At 38.1% G+C, this 23,073-nt stretch overlaps 1 protein-coding gene across 3 annotated transcripts in view; it reads left to right on the top strand.

Annotated features, from left to right (window-relative positions):
• Snrk (SNF related kinase) overlaps nt 1–23,073 on the top strand; it is a 32,055-nt gene that overhangs the window by 4,551 nt on the left and 4,431 nt on the right. For 2 of the 3 annotated variants that reach the window (XR_013007395.1, XM_076415901.1), the window contains exons 2-11: nt 7,895–7,936; nt 14,901–14,978; nt 16,031–16,214; nt 17,780–18,179; nt 18,240–18,381; nt 18,937–19,152; nt 19,210–19,429; nt 19,486–19,665; nt 20,816–21,089; nt 21,596–21,879. Coding sequence is in view for 2 of the 3 variants with exons in the window: in XM_076415901.1 (XP_076272016.1) it covers nt 14,905–14,978; nt 16,031–16,214; nt 17,780–18,179; nt 18,240–18,381; nt 18,937–19,152; nt 19,210–19,429; nt 19,486–19,665; nt 20,816–21,089; nt 21,596–21,879 (1,974 nt within the window). In the remaining variant the exon portion in view is untranslated. Of the gene's footprint in view, nt 1–7,894; nt 7,937–14,665; nt 14,786–14,900; nt 14,979–16,030; nt 16,215–17,779; nt 18,180–18,239; nt 18,382–18,936; nt 19,153–19,209; nt 19,430–19,485; nt 19,666–20,815; nt 21,090–21,595; nt 21,880–23,073 lie in introns of those variants that run through there. The other variant, XM_076415902.1, reaches the window with a different exon arrangement.

The following is a 23,073-nucleotide window of genomic DNA, read 5'->3' as shown; positions in this document are numbered from 1 at the left end:
TCTGTGGGTTAGACACAGTACTTTTCCGCCCATGTATTATATTCCTGCAAGATTCCAATGTCAACCAGGCTGAAAAATACACTTGTAACACTAGTGAACAGTCATATATATTGTTGAAACGCGAAGCTAAATATTAATCAAATAAATAATGATAAATTCAATAATTTTACGATTCTTTATTATAGTCATCATACCTATTGCACTGATGTCTTGTAGTAGGACAAATTCCATGACCATCTGGGTTTCTGCTGATGTCTCTACTAGTTAACGCGCACTCTTTATATTAGACGATGATGCCGCGGTGCGGGTAGACGACGATGTCGTTAATTGGGCGCCGCAGACAATCGGAAAGACCTGCCGGTAAACACAGCCAGGCCATGAATCGACATTCCGTACGGTTTTCAATGAACGGCAGCAGTGCCTTCTTCCGAAAATAGAACGGCGTACGGTACACGTCTCCTCCGTACGGGCCAGACTCGGTCCCCGGCGACCACGGGGTATATTTATTAAAAATGTTATATATACGACCGCGTCTCCGTCGCTATCACCCGTCCACGTCTCTTCGTGTGTAGTGAGTGTGTCGCAGACGCTTTCGTAAAAGAATCGACAGCATAGAGTATTATATAGGGAGCTTACTTAATACATTTAATCCTAGAATTGTTTTTTGTGGTCTTGGCAGAGCAGGCGCTTAGTTTAAATTTTCCTATTTCTTTAGTGTTATCAATTTAAATAAGACGTATTAATGTTCCTATCTTTTTGTTCCTTCATACTGAAAGCAGGCTAAATCTGCGCTGCTAATATTTTATTTACTTGTTCAACACAAAAATGTATTAAGACAGGTTATAATTAGTTTTACGTTATTATGTAAAGTGTGGAAAGGATAATAAAAACGGTTAAATTGTATGATATGCGTCAGAATGGAGAAAACATACCAATAAGTAATATTTTAAAGGACAGCAACAAAAAATTAAAATGTATGATATAAAGAGACAGCTTGAAGATCTATTAACAATAAAAAAAAAATCATGAAATTCTACCTTGTCTGACAGGTTAATTGAAGCTGATCTGAGGCCCCTGACCGAAAGCCTGACAGATAGATGGCACATAGATGGATTTTATATAAATAACTAGCGACCCGCCCCGGCTTCGCACGGGTGCAATGCTGATACTAAATTAAATACACTACAGAAAAAATGTGAACGTTGTATATAAAAACATTGCGGCCCGCTCCGACTTTGCACGGGCATAAAATATATATGCCTATGTCACTCAATGAAAACATGATTAAAATCGATCCAGTACTTTTGGTTCATTCATTACTGCCCTTGGCCTGCACGCATTAAATTTGGAGTAAAACAATTCCTCTTCCCCTATACTTACTATGAAGATTTCCTACTATCTTTGGAATATCTAAATTCATACAATTTTTATTACATTGCACATTTTTAAACGCAAATTTTAAATTTGTAATATCTTCGAAAATATTTGTTTAATTTACATGCTGTAAGGAACCATATTGATCTATATTAATTGCACACTGTATTTAAGGTACTTAATTCGATAATGATTAATGCCGTACTGCTTAAAATAGCTTCGTAAATAAGCCATTTTCTCACGTAAAAAGTAAACAATAAAAATTGTTAATGTGGGTTATCTCTAAAAGATAAACATATACCATCGCGGACTTTTTTGTAGACCTTTTTATGGTGTACATTACTGTAGTACATTAATTTGATCTAACTCGTAGGGTTAGGCAGCGTTTTTGCTAATTGCTAAATAAGCCTAAAAAATAGGTTAATTTACGACATCACGTTAGAAACCTCTAAAATTAGCAATGTTGCCTTAGTATATTATGCATGTATTATACATATAAACCTTCCTCTTGAATCACTCTATCTATTGAAAAAAACCGCATCAAAATCCGTTGCGTAGTTTTAAAGATTTAAGCGCACATAGGGATATAGGGACAGAAAAGGCGACTTTGTTTTATACTATGTAGTGATAAAGTGAAACAACTCGATATTTCTCTAGAACCTATAACGAGTGTAATTCAACGCGTAATCAAACACATATGCGGCGTGATAGTGAAGTGCGTAGGCTCAAACGTTTAACACCATCTGTTCTGATTATTGGGCATATATAGACTTTAGAATAAGACTAATTAATTAAAATAGTATTTTATACAGGAGATCGCTCAATGGAGTAATTTTCTATATGCCATGCATATATAAAATATAAACATAAGAAATACTTATTGCCTATTGGGCAGATTGGGGAACCACTAAAAGTAATAAAAAAAAAACTTTAAGGTTGTACGAGCAAAGAGTTAAGAGTTGTTAAGCCCAGAGTGTACAAAATTTTAAAACCCAAAAAATTACGATAAAAACAAATAACTTATTAATGTTGATTTACTAGATCGCTATCGCCTAGTGGCCAATAAATTAAAACCGCGTTCCACATACGTTAATTTAAGATCTTCTATATTCTCTGTATTTTGGGCGCCCGTCTATCTTTCTTCGGGTATAGTGCGTGCGTACCAGCTGTCCTGTGACGCACTGCCTACACGAAAAGGATTCGCCTGATAAAAGTTCGAGCGTCAATTGTTTTTTCGCCTTTTTATGATCGCTGGCGCGATTCGACGACGAGTGGATTTGAAACAATGAAACGTCGGGCGGCGATTATTGCTTGATTTTTGTTCACAAAATACAGAGGAATACAGAAACAGTTTTTTTTCATATTCCATGATGACCAGCTAGAACCAAATGGTCTTTTGGTGATGTCGCTTCGGTTTCGGGATAGTGAAGCGTTTTGCGAGCGACAGAGACCCTGGGTTACGACTGGGATTGTCGTAGTTGGTTTACTACCGAGGTTTGTGGATGGGTAGGGATTTTATCAAGATATTGTCGTGTTCTAACGCGCCTAGGGAGAACCATACACTCAGCATGTTCGTGAAACTCTTCACGAACGGGATGCCTGGTTCGAGGTGTGTATTGACGTTCCTCATAAATCATGGGGGATTGAGTAACGCGCGAATTTTTTGGATTGGAACACTTGGAGTAGTTCCAGTTGTCTCTCAGATACGTACCTGTACTCCGAAGAGACAGACTGGAGCCGCTTTCTGGGGTATTGGGAGTTTACTTTTTCTGCAGGGGAGTGGAAAGAGAAGACTATACACGCTATTGCCTTTGCAGATAGCGTGCTGGATTTGGGCTGACCATTGGAACCTGCGGTCGAACTGGAGACCGAGGTATGATACCTTTTGGAGCCAGGGGATAGCAACTTTATCGATTTGGAGGTAGCAGGCGCGGAACTCCTTCTTGCAGTGTAATAGAATAGCCTGAATTTTGCTGGGGTTCATCTGCAGCCGCCAGAATTTATACCACACAGTCGCCTGGTTCAGTTGGACTTGGAGTCTGTCGCGAATAGCGTTGAAACTGTAACCGGTTGTGAAGAAGGCTGTATATTTGATTAAAATGCTGCGTGGGAATGTTTGTGGCCTGGGAAATCAGCCATATAAAGATTGAACAGGGCAGGGGCTAGTTGAGCACCTGCCAAACTTGGTATAAAGGTTTGGAAACATCTAAAAAGATGGCTCCAGTTTTTCGAACTTTTCTTAATGCCTGGTGGATTGTTGTTGTGACGCGACTTGAGTGTTTGGCACGGGATTATGTTGTGTGCGTCAGTGAAACCATTTGAAGCGTGTAGTATCGCTTTTTCGGCAAGTTTAGGAAGTGAACTAATCAGGCTGGTGTGCCTATACTTAGATGGATTGGACTTGGCCTTCTTTTTAGGAATGACAGCGACAAACGCATGTTTCCGGTTCTTTGGAAAATGATTTAGCCTCAGGATGGTGTTGATGATGTTGGCAGAGGGTCGAGTTGTCGTTGGGTCCTTGATTGAGTGCGGGTGTGTGTTCTTCAATCTTTTTTATTGTTGGAAATTCCATAATTCTGTAAAAACCTTTTATCTCCTGGGGAATATCATACTGTTTACATCGACCAATTCAAATTGTTGTTATCGTTAATTGTTCTGATTCAGCAATCATCTCCGGACCTTTCCTCTCTCAAAACTAATACGGGAAGGAATTCGTACATCTCTCCGACGGTTATCACGAATAGAAAAAAAAACAATTGAAGCGTGCGCTTGACTGAAATTGTAATTACTATTTTCAGTCGCTCGTTTACGACATTACAGTTAGGCAACGCTAACATTTGGATTTGTAATTCAGTAAATTTTTAAAAATGTTATTTGTATTTCAAATACCCGATGCTGATGTATTTTTAACCGATTTCAAAAAAGGAGGAGGTTCCATGTTCGGTTCTATATATCTTATTTAAATATATGTTCGCCGATTTCTCCGTCAATCATGATTCAATTTTCAAAATTCTTTTTTTGTTCGAAAGAGTGCATCTCCGAGATGGCCCCAGTGGAATCAAGTTGGGATCCCTTGGAGGAAGGGGGAGAAATCGAGGGAAAACCTATATATATTAATAGTTATTACTGAACTGATGTGACGAATAATCGGAAGTGGTTCAGTGTAAAAGTCAGTCAGTTTGCTTTTTAAGCACTGAACATATCATATAAGACGCCGTAGAACCACTGTAGGCAACTTTTTCTATAGTGCAATGATTAGAACGTTGAGCTCGCACGGGCAGGTCGTGGATTCGATTCCCAACAGGGCAGCAGTTTTTTTTTGTTCTAGTTTTATTGGAACATTTCTCAAATCACCTAGACTAGGTAGCGGAACCCAGGGCCTGAAACATTCCTTATTTTCAATCATTTTTTCTTTATTCCTATGTTTCCTTATACGGACTGTACTTTTACTTAGGCTATCCATTGTAATACTTAATAAAATAACTGCGTAATTTATTGAGTAAATATCTAAAACTAAAAAGAGAAAAATAAAATATTTTTAACAAAAAGAAAATTGCAATCGACTTCAAAAAATAAATAAGGAAGTCACTAATAGGTAAAAAATAATCAAATTTAGATAATTAACACAAAAAAACGTGTGTATTCAAAATACCTTTGTATTTCCTTTGTATCTATTGTATTTCAAATACTTAAGTCAATAGATTTGAATATAAATACATTTAGAAACAGAATGTATTTGTTGTTTGTTAAGTGGCCGTGCTTTCTTTATTGTTTGTTTGTTTATTTACATTTCTGAATATGTACCTTTTCATTAATATAAGACAGCTTAACAGTATAATCCATTAGCTTTACAATAGTATTTACGACCTGTTTTAGGAAATCACAGAAAATGACTTGTAGGAAATTAACTTGGATAAACATAAACTCTTATTAGTTTCGAACTTTATCTCATCGTTCATTTACGAGGAGATTAAAAAGGGTCGTATAGCGTTGTAGTTCGAACCTGATATCAACAACACTAAAGTAACGATCATATGCTATGAAAACGTCAATGGGGCTGCGTTGAGAACTTTACATTTTTATTTTTATTATTATTTTATTTAAGAAAGTCGCATTTAGGTGTATTTCCTTCTCTAAAAAATATTAACGAATCGGATAATAGATCCAGCCTTCTGAATACTTATTCATACGAGATAATATTTTATAATTTTTATTTCAATTAAAGAAACACATGTATTTTGCTCATCTGTGTTTTAAGTACACCTGCATCTTTCCTCTGTGTGTCTTGTTGATCTTCAGCCTCAACAGACATGCAATTTTCTCGAGTTTTCTTTGTATTGAGTGATTGTATGTACTCTGATCATTTTTTGACTTTCAAGATGCATTTTGTTGCACGTTTTTCTTCTCGATCGTATGAAGAAAATCTGGCCAAGTTAAAACTGCTCTATTTCCATAAACTTAATTTACAAAAGAATAGACGGGTATAATGAATGGTTAGAGACGACAACCTTCACACTGTCAAGTGACACCAACGGTTTCTTGACTTGGTATTTGAATGTTCTTGTAGACGTGTGAAGGCTATCTAAGACTATATGGACTGTAGACGGCGAAGGCTGTGTTTTACCATGGAAGACTAACCTGGAACCTGTTGATTCGTTTTGTCTCCCTTCCTGGTCATACTGTACCTACTAATAACCTTGCCTTTTGACCAATATACATTATTAGGGTTTTCCAATGTGCTAAATAAACTAGAGGTCAGACAGCAACAGTAAAACATGATCCCACAATGACCGTCAGTCCACCAGAGAGACCCAAATGTATCGTCATAAAGTTATAAGTATCGATATAATAAAAAATATATTTCGGATTATCTCTCTGACATCCTGAACAAATATTTTCTACACATTTATTGGTAAAATTTGGTACAACACATACTAATCTGTGTACAGGGAATGGACAAAATGATACACTGAAACTTTTTAGTGTTGCCATCGTTGGGGATGTCGAGATACACATTTGCAGTAATGCCATCAGTTAAGTGAATGATGAGACCAACTGAATACTACGTCCAAATCACCACAGAAACTCCACCATGCTTGACTGTACGAAACAGACAAAACAGGAACCGCGTTTGTAGGAAACAATGTAAACGATGAATTTTGGCTGTCTTTGAAGTTGAAGAATTGGGTTCACACCACATGATCTCGGGTTTTGATTCAGAGCCATGCTGGAAGCTTCAAGTCTCATCTGTAGTGATGAAATACCGTCCCCGAATATGTTTTGGTTCCCTGTTAATGAGCGTGACTTTAGTAGTGTACACAACTCGATGTTTTTTCAAATGTGGAGTTTTAAATCCCTTAAAATTCACTATTGTGGTATGGGGTAACGGGAACATCCGACCGGTGATATGACGATTGTAACAGCTGGTGGAGAGGAGCTGGGAGCCGGTTCGGCCTCCAGACGGCGACGTTCGAGCTTTTTTCTCGACAGAAGCGGCGTCTATTTTAGATGAAATTGCGGAGAAAAGACCGGCGAGACCTATAAATACCGGGCGGTGTTTCCCGCGCGGACAGCGATTAGTATCCGTCGTTCTTACCAGGCACCACCGCCAACATCATCGCCACCATCACGGGCGACAACCAGCGATAATTGATTCGCGCTCGGCCGTCACTTACGTCACCCCGTCGGACGTCACTTTGTTGCTTCCGTTGGTCATCCAAAAATATCGAACGATTTGGGGGGGGGGGGTAAATCGATCCGGATCTGGCGTCAGGCCGCGGGTAATGGCAAAAAATGCGATGTCGGGAATAAGTGCATCCTTTTTAACTTTTCCTTTCGGCCGCTCTCTGTAAATTCGTTTTAGAATCAGATAACATTTTCCTTCACATTCCTCTCTTCCGGTTGTCAGACGTATGCAAAATTCTTGAAAGGAATAGATAAAAGGTTATAACTGTAAACTATAAACTATTGTGGCTGTATAATTAACTGTAGTTTTCAGATGTAGTATAATGTTAAAATAAATTATATTTGATAACATTTTTGTTCAATTATTTTATTTAGATTAGAATTTTGTTGTATGTCAAACCCAAATTGGACTAAAACTCAGAGTTGATGAGGCAGCATTGCGACGTTTGACGTCACGAATTTTGATGACGCATATACAAATAAACTTTGAATAGTCGATGCTTTGTTTTGTGTCTACTGTTGAAATGTTAGTCTAAGTTCCATTTAAGTGTTGAGCACTCAATTAAAGACGGAAAAAAACAGTAAATACTTTCCGGTACACTTGGTACATCAAACTTCATATCTGTTCATAAAAAAGTAATGGTTAAAGAAGCAATGCGATAAATCCAATAATTATTCAATAAGTGATTTCGGGTTGCAATGTTCAGTTATTTAAATATTTATGTCAGATTTATTTTTTTATATTTAAATATTAATGTAGATATTGGGTAGATAATAAGAATGTTATTTTAATAAATATTGGTAATATTTTTATCAACGAATTCTTTTTTTTCAGTGGTGGATGAACGTCGTTATGTAAATCAAGAATCCATACGTGGTAAGTACCATGATCCATTTGTATGCGCGTACGTCCGCGAAAACTAAGCACCTTTCGACGCCCATTCACAGAGAGCATCCCGTATATTAACCTCGATTCGTGAATAACTCAAATACCAGAAGACAATTCGTTTAAAGAATCCGTACGTGTTTCGATTCCAATTAAGATCGCTTCTAATTGATTTGAATATACTTACCATGAAAATGCGGTGAAATTGGCAACGTCGAGCGCCTTATATTAGAGCTACGTGGGTTTCACATTTAATTAGCCGTTGCCTACGAAATCGTAAATTTGGGGAAGAAATAGATCCGGCAACGCCGTATTCATTTAGTTTTATAATTTATCGTAAGAACTGACATTTATTCAGCTCGAGAGAAATTCGCGTGGGTCCGATACATATTTATTGCAATTATTTCGGGTTGAAATATGACATATATCCTGACTAGAAATGTTGAATGGCGCCTACGATGTCGTAAATTTGCGGAAAAATAATTATGGCAACGTCGTGTTTATCATATTTGTATGTTATTAGATTTTTTACTATCCTTAATGGTTCAACAATCTGTCCAGTGTTCTTATGAAAATTATTATGCGCATAACATGTGGGAGATCACTTCAGTAGTTGTCCACTGTATAAAATATCTTATTCTAAATATTACTCTAAAGTATATATTTGTGCATTATTCAGATAGAATGTTTTAGTCCAATCCAGTATAAACAAAAAATGTTTCTGTGTTTTGGAAATGTCTGAATTTCAATCGAGTAAATCACTCAATCAGTTTGAAGAAGGTGGCTGAAGGTCATCTAGTACTCTGTGAAGCCTATGGCAACAATGTTCCATCGATTTTAACATCTGGATACTGGTTTCAAAGTTTTAACAGTGACGATTTTGATACCGAAAACACAAGGGCGTTTTGGACGGCCAAAAAAAGACGAGCATTTGAAGACATTAGTCGATAATGATCCCTGTATAACGCAAGAAGAATATGGTGAATTCTTGGAGTAACACAAGAATCCAGTCGCTTGTAGAACACGGGAATGATCCAAAAGCTTGGATATTTTGTGTTGTATGAATTTAGGCCAAAAACATCGAGAGGCATTTGATTGCAAAATTGGAAATTGCTGGAATTGTCGTTATTAGAAGATCTGGCGATGAAATTCGACCATATCGTAATTTTTGGAAAAAAATAATACATCGGCAACGTTGTAACTGTTTTATTTATATTTTAAGGAAACATTTCATTTGAAATACAGTAATCTTACAATGTTGCAAAATTTTACTACTAGAGGAATATGCATTTTTGGCATTCTCGTAACATTATTTCAGTGTATGACCTAAAATTAGAATTGTCCAACGATTTCGTAAATTTCAGGAAAAACTAAATCCGGCAAGGTCGCATCCGTTCGTAATTAATCCTAAAAACTGGCATTTATTAAGGTTTAAGTGCTCGCCCCCGATATACGAGAACCGCCACTTTGTCAGCCTACTTTACCGTTAACGCGGAGCGACGGAAATCGGAGCTAACGGTGAAAAATGCATTTTTTCCGAATTACCGTTCGCGGACGGCCATTTAAATCGCGCGTAAATAATCCAGTTGTTTGAGTGAAAGTGGACGCGATTCGCTATTCTAATAAACTCGAAACGTCGGGTGGTTAATTAGATCGCATCGTTTCTCGCGCTTTCCATTCGGTTGGACGCTTTCGACTTCGCGAGCGGAACTGCTCATCCAGAGGGCCGTGCTTTTATTTTGCTGTTGGCAACTCTATATACATATGACGGCGACCGATTTATGGGAAAACGTCAGTCGATCCGATTCGCATTGTTGGGGGGAAGCCAGTGGAACGTTTTCGGGCCTCAATGTGTTGCGTCGTGATAACAAACTCGGAAATATGGAAATAATTGTACATTTTTTGTATTATTACGAGGAACGAAGTTTCATTTTGGCGAAAGCGCCAGGTGTTTTTTTAGATTAGCCTTTGAGAATTGAAAAGATAATGTTTTTCTTAAAAACAGTTAACACGACCTGGGTCAATGTAACACAACACTCAAGGTAGTCGCTATTTTTACGGAAGGTCAGTCGTACTTTAGTCATACATTTTGAAAAACTATTTAAAGACAGGAACGAAGTTTCATTTTGGCGAAAGCGCCAGGTGTTTTTTTAGAATAGCCTTTGAGAATTGAAAAGATAATGTTTTTCTTAAAAACAGTTAACACGACCTGGGTCAATGTAACACAACACTCAAGGTAGTCGCTATTCTTACGGAAGGTCAGTCGTACTTTAGTCATACATTTTGAAAAACTATTTAAAGACAGGTCTCTGTAAATAAATAATAGTGTTTTTCCTAAAACCGATTAATGGGGCCTAGGTCAATGCATCGCACGCACAAACAACAGTCAAGGTGGTCAATATTCTGCGAACAAAATGAAATGATCGACATTAATTGCAGGAAAATCGAAGGCCCCGGGTCTGTTCCAAATAGATCAGGATTTTTTCTTCGTACTCTGTGAAGTACAATACTTTTGTTCCGTTTTTACGTTTAAACAATTGAATTTTACCGGAAGTTGCGATAAAAACGACGCCATGAAAACAAGTCTCGTTAAAATTATACACAAAAATAGAAAAAACAAACATAACCAAAGATCACGTGACATTGTTTCTAACCATAAGGTTCTCAACAACATTTTTTCCTTTTATTTGTTAAACATTAAATTGAAACATCAACTTTCAAAATTGTACTTATGATCTATCCAATAAGACAGACAATGCACGTCTTCAAATTTTATGATGTCAGCATGCGGCAATGTTGCCGCATCAACTTAGAACTTTGGGTTAAAACGTTTGTCGCTTTATTAGCTCTAATTGTTATCACTAATGTTTTAAATAATTTTACAGGGTTTTGCTGATTGATTACGTATTTCAACGTGTCAGACAGCATTGTATCTCATTCTAACTAGGATAAAATGAGAAGGAAAATATTGTCTGGTATTTAAAAGAATGTAGAAAATGCAATAGGCAGTAAATTATATACAACTTGATGACATGAGTTCACTGTTATTTTGGATTCAGGTCAATTGAAAAGTCCCTGGTCTACCGTAGTAAAACATTTTTTTTGGCAAAATTAGTTTTTTTTATTCAACATAATTCCCTTCAAGGTTGATACACTGATTATAGAGACCCTCCAATTTTTCGATACCATTTTTGTAGTACGATTTGTCCTTTGCTTAAAAATAGGCCTCAGTATCGTCAATCACGCAATTCGAAGCCCAATTCATATATTTTTGCCATCGTTTTGACTGATTTGTGACATAGTGCATTGTCTTGATTAAGCAGCACTTTAATTTTCTTCAAATACGGCCGTTTTTTTGCCGATTTCGTCCTTCAAACGGTCCAATAATGCTATGTAATAGTCTCTGTTGATGGTCCTTCCTTTTTTAAGGTAATCAATGAAAATTATTCCATGCGCATCCCAAAATACAGACGCCCTAACCTTGCCAGCCGACTGTTGCCTTTTCCCACGCTTTGGAGTGGGTTTATGATGTGTAGTCCACTCGGATGACTGTCGATTGGACTTCGGAGTGAAATGATGGAGCCATGTTTCATCGATTGTCACATATCGGTGCAAAAACTCGGGTTTATTACTCTTGATCATTTTCAAATATTGCTCCGAATCATCAACTCGTCGTTGTTTTTGGTCAAAAGTGAGCTCGCGCGGCATCCACTTTGCACAGAGCTTTCTCATATCCAAATATTCGTGAATGATATGATGTCCACGTTCAATTGATACCTTTAGAGTGTCTGCTATTTCATTCAGTTTCAATTTACGGTCATTCAAAATCATTTTGTGGATTATTTAAATGTTTTTGTCGGTAACAACCTCTTTTGGGCGTACATTGCGTTCACCGTCTTCGGTGCTCATTTCACCACGTCTAAACTTAGCATACCAATTGTTGATGGTTGATTTTCCTGTGGCAGTGTCCGGAAAGTCGGCAACAACCCAAGTTTTTGCTTCAACTGTATTTTTTCTCTTCAAAAGGCAACGTTTTATCAACACGCGAAATTTATTTTTATCCATTTTTTTCACAATAACAGAAGTTGCTTTACTGAAAATGCTATAATTCACAAACTAATGATCCGACTGCTGTCAGATTTATACACGCATCTTTTGAGGGTTAGGGCTAACTAAAAATATATGGATTTAATTCTAGTAGCGCCATCTATGTGTCAGGCCGGGGACGTTTCAGTGGACTTGCATTGGCTGTTTTATTCGATGAGCTATAGTTTGGCAAGAATTGTTTGTAAATAGCAAGATGGTGTTTTTTTGTGCGAAGGACGAGATCTTTGGGTCAATGCAAAACGCACGCACACTCAGACAGACGCGAATCTCAAGGCGGCCGCGATCATAACGAAATGTTTACGTAACATTGGCAGAGCGGATTCTACAAGACGCCATTGATTTATCATCGCGTATTTGTTTGTTTTGTGGGTCAATTTGTTCGGTTTCAATGAACGGTACATTACTATCACGGCCCGGAGCACGTGGCACATCCGGTCAGCACGTGAGTGGTTCGGCGCCCGCGGGGGGAGGCGGCGCCGAGGGGCGTCCGGTCGCATTCTAAAAATAGCGCATCGCGGAGGAGATGCCCTGCCACCGCGATGGTGTTTCTATCAACGGAGCGCGTGCTCTGGTCGGTCTGGCGGACTCCCCGTCGACCGGCAACCCACCATACACGTGGGGAGACGTTAAAATATAAATACAGCGAGCGCGATATTGCTCCGTGACAGTGGCAATAATTACGACTCCGATGCAGAAAAATAAATCTACGAGGTCCTGTCGCAAATTCGTAACAAGTCTGTATCGCGTCTAGGCAACGATTCCAACGAGAGTCTAATTCTTGAAACGCCCGATACGCGACGTCGTCGGTTCGTGCGATTTATACGTATATTTAAAGAATATAATTATAAATAAAATAAATGATTTTAAACCATTCCAACGAGAGTCTAATTTTTGAAACGCCCGATACGCGACGTCGTCGGTTCGTGCGAATTATACGTATATTTAAAGAATATAATTATAAATAAAATAAATGATTTTAAACCATTCCAGCGAGAGTCTAATTTTTGAAACGCCTAGCACGCGACATTGTCAGTTCTTCAGATTATAAGTATATTTAAGTAATATAATTATGTTATTTTGAATTCACAAATTAACTTAAGTTTTCCCTTGAAGAAATTTAATTTTAATGTATCTTAGGAAGGGGAAATAAAACAATATGTAGGATGAAAAATATAATGTATTCATCGATATATAAACATTACAGTAATAAACCAAAGATATACTATACTTCTATAACAATATGCGATAAACTCTTTTCCGCCCTCCTATCCTGATGAGGTAGAATCCCCTTAGGTCTAGTCCATAAGCATCAATTTATGTTTACAATCAGACTTTAATAAATCTATACAATTATACACACCGCAAACTTAACATATTAACTGAACGTATTTTCAAATCTCTTATCGTCTTTGATTAAATTATTCGACAAACAAAATTAAATCCTATTCCTCCTCATCAACAATCTCATTTCTATTTTTTTTTCACCTCATTTATCCATACTTCAACACTTTATCCGCCACTTTTTGCCTTGAACTTGTGGAGTTCGATCAATTTGCTTACTGATTATCTTTACGAGCCCGTACTTTTTCCAAATTGCTGCTGCATTGCCTTTGGTTTACTTTTGGTGCGAAAAATACAAATATGCTTTTTAAATTGCTGTATAATTTATAATATCTAAGATATGTGACAGGAACAAAGAGCGACATATTTTTTAAAAACACATAAAATATATATATATATATATATATATATATATATATATATATATATATATATATATATATATATATATATATATATATATTAAAGGATATTAAGATTTATTATAAGGAAAAAATTCCAAAATATATGTACTTTGGTGCGAAAATAAATAAAAATCAACATATTTTTTGAAAACACATAAAATGAAAACTAACAGTTGTATGATAATTATTGTACTACTATTAGATTTAGAATAAAATTCCATCAAACTGCCATTATTTCAGAGGAAATGACAGCAATAACGCCAAAATATTTGACCTCCGTTATAAAGATAGTGGCGTAGACTAAAATCAACATATTTTTTTAAAGGTGACATTTCATTGTATATCTGGAAAACAAAAGGTTGTATCAAAATCAGTATACCATTATTCTATTCAGCATGAAATTCTTTATAATACCTGTAATTTGCATTAAGCCACAAAAGACCAAAAAAAGATATATTAAATGTCAAAAAATCACAAATTTGGACAGTTAATTAGGTATCCATACTTCCTAAATATCGGATCGCCCGGGGTTATGTCATGGCCGACTTGATTGAAAATACGCGCGAATTTTTTGCGATCTCCGCCACGTTGCCGGATCCCGCCGAAAATACGAGATTCTTGGGAAACGGCTTCGACCTTTGCACGAAGAAAAAAATCGAAGAGAAATATTTACAAACATGCTTGTTTTGTCTGATTAGCGGCAAAACATTCTCCGTTTCGATTAAATCACGATCGGTCACGTCCCGTCCACGTGCCGCCGCCATAGTATCTTTCGAACAATCGCTTTTTTTTAACTTTAAACGGACAGCCGAAAAACAAACGCCCACCGGCTGGATATTTCCTGCCGAATACGGTGGTACATCATTGCGGAACGAAATCGTCCCGAGACGGCGACGCTTGGCAACGTCGCCCGTTAATGGCTTGCACCAATAAAACCCAAACAAAAATTTAAAAACATTAGTAATCGCTCTCCGAATGTTGACAAAAGGTGTGCGTGTTTTTCTAGTTTTTTAAATAATCGTTTCGGACCGATTTAGTTTTGATCGCAGTACCTAAACCTGGTCAGTGTTGTCAGAGTAAAAATTTTGGTTCTTTTTTTGCAGTACAATGCATCGTGGCTTCCATCGGATAGGCGGTACGTCCACCAATAATGGTTCTGACTTACATGGATCTTTTCTAAGGTAACCAATTATATATATAACAAGTTTTAGATGCAAGTAGATATACCTTTTTATCTTGTTTTTAATTTCCCTTCAACATTGATCAGTTTTGAGCCCATTATGCTTCCTATTCTTGATTCATCATTGTCCTATGGACTCTGGTCAGTTTTGTATATTCACCATATATAACATACAACATAAAACAACCACTCAAATACGGCCAGGAAAGAAATTCAGAAACAGGCAAAATGCAGTGGCTTCAAATGAAGGAACTCTTTATGATTCTCATTTTTATATGAGATGTTGCTCAAGCTTTCCATAAAATTTAGCATGAGAGTTTAAAGCACAAGAATTAAAATGGTCCTCCCTGGCGAATATTATAAAAATGGCTGATCATATATAACTAACCTATACTTCAGAGTCACACAAATATGTACCTATTATGACTTGAGGAAAATACAATCAGGTGTACCACAAAGTGAACCTGAAACTGGAAACTGCCTGGCTATACCCAAAGATATAAACAGAGGCTCTATCAACACACCAATGTTGAGGTTCTCCAGCTATTGGATAATGGTGGCTTAGTCAGAAGATTAAAGAGAGTAAAACCATGTGATCTAGTTTAGTGAAGTTATAAGTAAAAATCAGTGAACATTAAAAACAGTGACATACATGCTAAGCCAAAGTGTCTATCGTAGAATAAGTACTTTGTGATTTTAAAACCGTAGCAAATTAGGATAAAAAGAAATAGCTTATTAGTGTTAATTTACCAAATTGATATAATAAATAAATAAAAACTATCTGAGAAAAATGACTCATCAGTTATTAACATATTTATATAAATCACTTAAAAATCAAGCTAGTAGCTTATTCTCGATATACGTTGAAATATTGAAGGACATGTAAAATCCAAATCCTCAAGATGAGCATGGTGACGATAAAAATCCATTCATCATTTTGCATATTTTTGAGTTTCATTTCTTGTGTTCAAACATTTCGGGATTTTACTTTCTTCATTTTGATTATTACTCCTGATTTTAATTCCTCTTTTAATCCAACGATTTTTTCTTCAGGGCTAACAACAGAATATGCGATGCCAAGATCGCGGGCCTCTACGATCTGGAGGAGACCCTGGGTCGGGGCCATTTCGCCGTGGTGAAGTTGGCGAGGCATGTGTTCACCGGCGAAAAGGTGGCGGTCAAGGTCATCGACAAGAGCAAGCTGGATGAGATCTCCAAGGCCCATCTGTTCCAGGAGGTGAGGTTCCGGCGCGAAACCAGCCTGATACGTGGGTTATTTCACGCGCTGAATGTTAGCAAGCGCGAGATAGCGAGGACTGATTAGATAAGCGCGGCTGTTGGACATTGTATTGTTTAATCTTCTCATTTTACGATTTACATGAACGTAGTCTTGCCGACGTTTAAGCATACATACGCGCGCACACATCAGGGGCAATTTTATTGACCAAAGTCTCATGACATACCTCGATAATACTTCGCTGTTATTGCGCTTTCGGTTTACTACAAAACTGAATGTTGTTAATCAAATTGTCTCGAAATATTTTGAGGTATTATCACTCCAGAGACAAAGGCCGTTAGTAAAACTTATTAATTAACGTAATCCTAGACTCAATCAGCATCAATTCAGACAAAAACACTTGACAATCGATCAAGTCCATAGAATAATAGATATCGTTGAACGTACTTTGGGTACAAATATACTCCGCAGTATTCTTAAACGCAGCACAAATTATTGACAAAGTTTGACACGAAGGTTATTTTATACTAAACTAAACAAAATTTTTCCAATATCCCCAACATACTGTGGAACATAAAAACTCATAAATAATTTGTGATTTTTATGATGTAGGATTTAGCACTAATACATATTTATATTCAATACATATATAATAACCTTCGACAGAATGTACTATGAAGGCTTACTTTATAAAATAAACAAAATGCTCTTAAAGCAGTATTAACATCCAATACCCAATACCCATCTGTGATTTTTAAGGAGTAGGATCTAGCCCTAATACCAATTAATCCATACCAATGTCTTAGATGTAACACAAACTTTCTCCAAAGTTTGATACTAAGGCTTGCTTTATAAAGCAAACGAAACCTACCAAAGCACTACTAGTTACTAACATCCAATATCAACTTGCTCTAGAACATAAAACCCATAAACTATTTGTGACTATTATGAAGTAGGATGTAGTCGTAACACCTATCTGTCAGCATCTAATTAATCTAACAAACCTATTTATCATTATCTAAGTTGGCAAGACTCCCAAGGAATTCTTATACTTACAACAGCTGTTGTTGAATGTCTGAATGTCAATGAAAATTTATGTGTTTTAATGATCAAGTATTAGTACTAATCATGCTTGATAGCTTTCACATTTCAAATATTAAAGCCTCAACCCAACTGTGATGATGTTACGCAGTATTCGTGTAAAGTCGAAATAGTATTCCATCTTATCTATCGTCACCTGTACATTTCTGTCCGATTTCTGAAAATTTCATCAGTAGTTCATTTACTCAGCAATAGATGGCTCAAGGTTAAAAAACTTACTACATTAGATCAAGGGTCTATTGATTGATAAATGCTACTCGTTGTTAAACTTACACAAGAACAAAATACTGGTTTGTTTTACTTATTTATTGACTCAAAGTTATACGTATTCGATGCAAAGACGAACAATGAATAGCAACTCGATTTTTTCGAAGATGAGGCCCTTTTAGATTCAAATAAACCCTGATCCTAAATTTTGTGGAGATATTTACGTTCTTTAAGTTAATCAACTGTTATGACTTCAGGTCCGATGTATGAAGCTCGTCCAGCATCCCAACGTGGTGAGACTGTACGAGGTGATCGACACCGCCACCAAACTGTACCTGATCCTCGAGCTGGGCGACGGCGGCGACCTCTACGAGTACATCATCAGGCACGACCAGGGCCTGCCCGAGGAGAAGGCCAAGGACTACTTCAGGCAGATCGTGCGCGCCATCTCCTACTGCCACCAGCTGCACGTGGTGCACCGCGACCTCAAGCCCGAGAACGTCGTCTTCTTCAAGAAACTGGGCATCGTCAAGCTGACCGACTTCGGTTTCAGCAACAAGTTCTACCCGGGCCAGAAGCTGGAGACGTCCTGCGGGAGTCTGGCGTACTCGGCGCCGGAGATCCTCCTGGGGGACTCGTACGACGCCCCTGCTGTCGGTTAGTACCTCCCGGAATGGGAGACGTCGCTGTGTTTTGCATTGGGACTGTTTGTTTCAGATGTGTGGTCGTTGGGGGTGATTCTCTTCATGCTGGTGTGCGGCCAGCCACCGTTCCAAGAAGCTAACGACTCGGAAACGTTGACGATGATCATGGACTGTAAATATAATGTACCCCCACATGTGTCTAATGAATGTAGAGAGTAAGTAAAACATATATCCTGTCAAAATGTCCTAGATGTAGAGAATTCCATCCCTGTTATATTTTATAATCCTAAGACTACAATATTATCAACAGGCAGAAATGGAAAAACCAGATTACTATCCAAAAATCACCTTTTATTGTAAATAAAGCTATCTAGAACATTAGTTTTCACAAGATAGTCTCTGATAGAACTTCTTTTTCGTTTCAAAGCTAGTTTTTCACCACTTTGGTTAGTTTACGAAAACTATCTTGTAAATTATTACATTTACTGAATATTTTAAAAATAAATAATAATAAATATATATTCTAGAGTTTTAATAATTCTTTATTATAGGATATAATTATTTAGTGGTAGTATCTTATAGTACCTGGGTGTTTCTACGACACTTAGCACTTTTTTCTGTAAGAATTGTATTTTCTGTTACTTTTCGCAGAACAATTCCACAATTGGAGTTCATAGGTCCATATTAGTTTTATGACTTGCTTATACAACAGCAACTTATTATGTATATATAATTTGGTATACAATTAATCTAAAACATCTCTTTTATAGTCTCATATCAAGAATGCTCGTTCGAAACCCGGAGAAAAGAGCCACGCTGAAGGAGATCTCGACGCATCCGTGGCTGCTGGGGGGCAACGAGGAGAACAACACGGACACCCTCACGTTACCGCTAGTGTCGCGCGAACAGCTCTCCGAGGACGACCATAACTTCATCGTGCAGAAGATCGTCAACGGCAACATAGCTACCAAAGAGGAGATCCAAGAGTGAGTGCCGTCAGTGAATTATAACGGTCCACGTTCTTGACCGCGAAATACTTGCAGGTGCCTGGACAAGAACGAGTACAATCACATCACGGCCACCTACTACCTGCTGGCCGAGAGGAAACTGCGCTCGAAGCGTCTCGACCTCGTCAATAAGAATCGCAGGCCGGAGAACCTCGCCGTGTCGAAGACCGCGGGCCCGCCTAAGCGGGAGAACGGCGCCGGCACCCTCAACCCCTGTCTGCTGAACGTTCCGCGCACTCCCGGTGATATGCCTCAGGTGAGAACGACGGTCTCGTAATGATCGACAGGTCAATATCGTCACGCTATTCGCAGAGATCACGCAAATGCAGCATAGTGCAGGAGGACGAGGAGGAGGAGGACATCTCGTCCTGCTCGGCGAGGGAGGAACTCGGGCCGCCTCTGAATCGGAGAGGGTCCAGGTCCGAGGGACGCCTGAACCTGGCGCTGCAGGAACGACTGGCCGAGAGCGAACGTCGCAAGCCGGGAGATAAGGTCAGTGCTAATTGTTGTCTCTTACGCAAGATGTTAGTTGATATCCACAACGTCAATGAGGATCTTGCCAAAACTGTCCAGATTGTTTCGTTATTGTTTCTGCTTTTTTTGAATCATAGCTAACCGCGTTATGGATACTGACGCTGTGAGTATTTGATGGTGATGGTCTATATTTTTCTTTCAGCAAGCAGCACAATTTTTGCACAAACTGACAACATTGTTAGATTTTATTATCCTCTGTTAGATTCACTATTCAAAATTCATTTCATTGGAAAATTATGTTATAGATGGAATATAGTTCGTTAACATTTCAAGAATATTCGGAATTTTTCAGATTCTAATGGTTTTAAACATTCTTTACTAATCAGTAATAAAAATTCCTTGAAATATTTTGTAGAAAACACCTAGATAATACTATTAGTATTATTTATAATCCTTTAAATTTCATTAATTCGATCGACGATAGTAAAACTTGCCCTTTCTTGATGATGGTACCCTATATGTAAACCCGGACGATTTTGATTTGAACGAATCCGGGAACAACTTAATTGGGCACCGTCCGACAACGTTACAGGCCCTTAAATAAAGTCCTGGAACGATTGAAATTTTATAGGATCTGGCAACGTTGCCGCTTCCTATACTTGTTGAAATTTGCTGATATGTATGCCTTACACCGCTGCAGAGAGATTTTTTGTATACAGCGGGTGTCCAACGCACCTGAAACATTCATTGTGTTGGTTCGAGGAAATCCGCCAAATTTTGAAGATCCGGCAACATTGCCGATTTATTCCTAAACTTTTTGGACTTTCTCGTCGTGTTTTGGCGAATAGTCTGATTAAAACCGAAAACAATTGGATTTTTTACACAATCTGACAACATTGGCTGTGCTATTATAAATCCCAAAACTTTAAAATAACCAATTTGATGACAAAATTACTGACCAGCACTTGTTGATTTTGGATGTCGATTATTCTATATAGCCGCTTTATAGGGAAATCGATGTTGTTAACAGGTTTTGATAAACCAGGGTACTACGATTTTCATTTCTATTGTTCTCTTTACTTTTAGAGCTTCTATTTGGATAGATGGAGGAGGACTCAACGTTAAGAATACGTCAAGGTAGCTCATTTACGCAAATAATACGTTGCAGATTCCGGAACAACCCCACCAGGAGGCGAAGGCTTCGAAGCCACCCGTCACCGCGCCCACCCGCAAGGAGCACTCGGCCAAGTGGCTGAACAGCAGGTCCTCCAGCGCGTGCGACCGCCAGCAACCGGCGACCGAGACGAACGCGACCGTCCCCACCAGCATCATCACGGACTCGTCCACCATCACCATTCCCATCATCACGACGAGCGCCCCCGTCGACTGCTCCGCCCTGCCCAAGTACAAGACCATGCCCTCGCCGACGAGGACAGTGATCGGTAAGAGATCCCTCGGTAGACGTTTTAAGGTGGTGCTCTATAGAGTCGTGTTGTTCCTCTTCTACTCGGCGGCTTGAGACTGGTTCTGTCGTAGTTAGAGCGTCTTTAACCCGCCCCCCCCTACACCCTCTTCTCTAGCCCCGCGCGACGGGTCGCCGAACTCTCGTTCTAATCCCGTACCGAACTGTGAATGCGCATGATCTAAGACTGACCGTAGACTATGTACTTTATCTCTGTAAATTATTAACGATATACACTTGCACACTCTTTGAATAAAGCGATGTTTAAAGCATGCAGATCTAGTTTATTTCTAACCCTAGTCTTCCACGTCCGTACCTTTTAGCTTTGAGTAGTAATCGGTTGTGGATCTGGAGAGAAAGAGAGTGAGATAGACTTACTAAAATCCTTACTAAAACAAAAAGCGACCGTAAGTGTTTAGGTAGAGTGGTGTGGGCGATGGGAGGTGGACGCCTTCTTAACCGGACCGCGTGTGTGTTATGTTGCAGGCTCGAATCCCTTGCAGCTCAACGAGATATTCGAGGAGGGCGCCGACATGGCGACCGAGACGGGCGGCAGCAGGCCGGGGACGGGCGCGCGGTTCGTGAAGAGGACGCCGTACGAGCAGCGACGCAGCAAGTTCCACAAGACGCGCACGGCGTCCTGTAGCTCGTCGGACGCCAGCGACGACGACAGCGAGAAGCGCAAGAAGCGGGCGCACAAGCTGAACCCAACGCCCTCGAAGCCGTTCCAGGGCAGGAGGGACAGCTACGACGACAGCAGCGACTCACAGGTACGTGTACCCGAATACTGCAAAATAACTGATATTTGGCACAATTAGGCAACGCTGCCGGTCTTTCTTGGGAATTTGGGGACGTTTTTTGATAAATAATTTCATTAAATCTCATTATATACTAGATTTTTTCTAATTATAACTATGAAACAATTCAATTCACAACAAAATTAATATTACCATCCACATTTTCCTCTTATATATCCACCCGAAGTGTCCTGATTGAATAAATCATGAAATAAAGGAAAATTTATACGATCCGGCAACGTTGAAGTACTCATCTTGAAGGAATCCTATGATAAACTGGATTTTTTTCAAGTTATAATTAATGAACAATTACAAAAGATTTTGGTCTGGAGAAATATGGTCACAAATTAAATTTGGTGACGTTGCATGTCAATTTCTAATTTAAATTTTTTATGAATATTGAAATGAAATTCTCAAACAGTTGAAATTTTATACAATCTGACAACGTTGTCGATTTCCTTCTATACTTCTTTTTTTAATTATTACCAAGAAACGCGAATTTAATGACAATTATTTAATATTCATACCTGCTGTCGCTGCAGTATTTTAGTTTGAACAAGACAACTGAAATTTGGTACGAATTGGCGACGTTGCATATCCCTATCTAAATGTTATTTTCAGTGAATAATGTAATAATATCCGGAAACAACTGGAATTTTATATAATCTGACAACGTTACTGATTTTTTACTCATCTTTAGAAATAATCAGATTGATGAAAACAATGTGTTATATAATCATTGTCCATTCATGAAACGTTGTTTTGTTTAGATAAAATCCAGAAATAACTGATATTTTGTGCAATCTACAATTATTTTCTAGTTATAACTGAAAAACAACTAAATTGGGAAATAAAGTTATTATTTAATTATTTTCCATTCATTCTTGCACCCTCACTATTTAACAAATCAGGAAATAACCGAAATTTTGTGTGATCCGGCAACGCCGCAGGTCTCATTTTAACTTTGTTCCTCAATGGAATCTTTTTATGAATTTGATTTTTATTCGTGACTAATAATTCATTTGAATAAATGCGAAAATAAATATATAATCGCCGTTCATTCTTCAAAGTATTGTTTTGTTTTGATAAAATCCAGAAATAACTTGTTCAATCTGCAATTATTTTCTAATTGTAACTAAAAAACGATTACACCTGGGAAACAAAGTT

The sequence above is a fragment of the Rhynchophorus ferrugineus genome, unplaced genomic scaffold, assembly GCF_030347505.1.
Source record: "Rhynchophorus ferrugineus isolate W39M unplaced genomic scaffold, kcgeb_rfMv2 rfM10, whole genome shotgun sequence".
NCBI classification, from domain to species: Eukaryota; Metazoa; Arthropoda; class Insecta; order Coleoptera; family Curculionidae; genus Rhynchophorus; species Rhynchophorus ferrugineus.
This window is presented reverse-complemented; position numbering and strand designations above follow the sequence as displayed.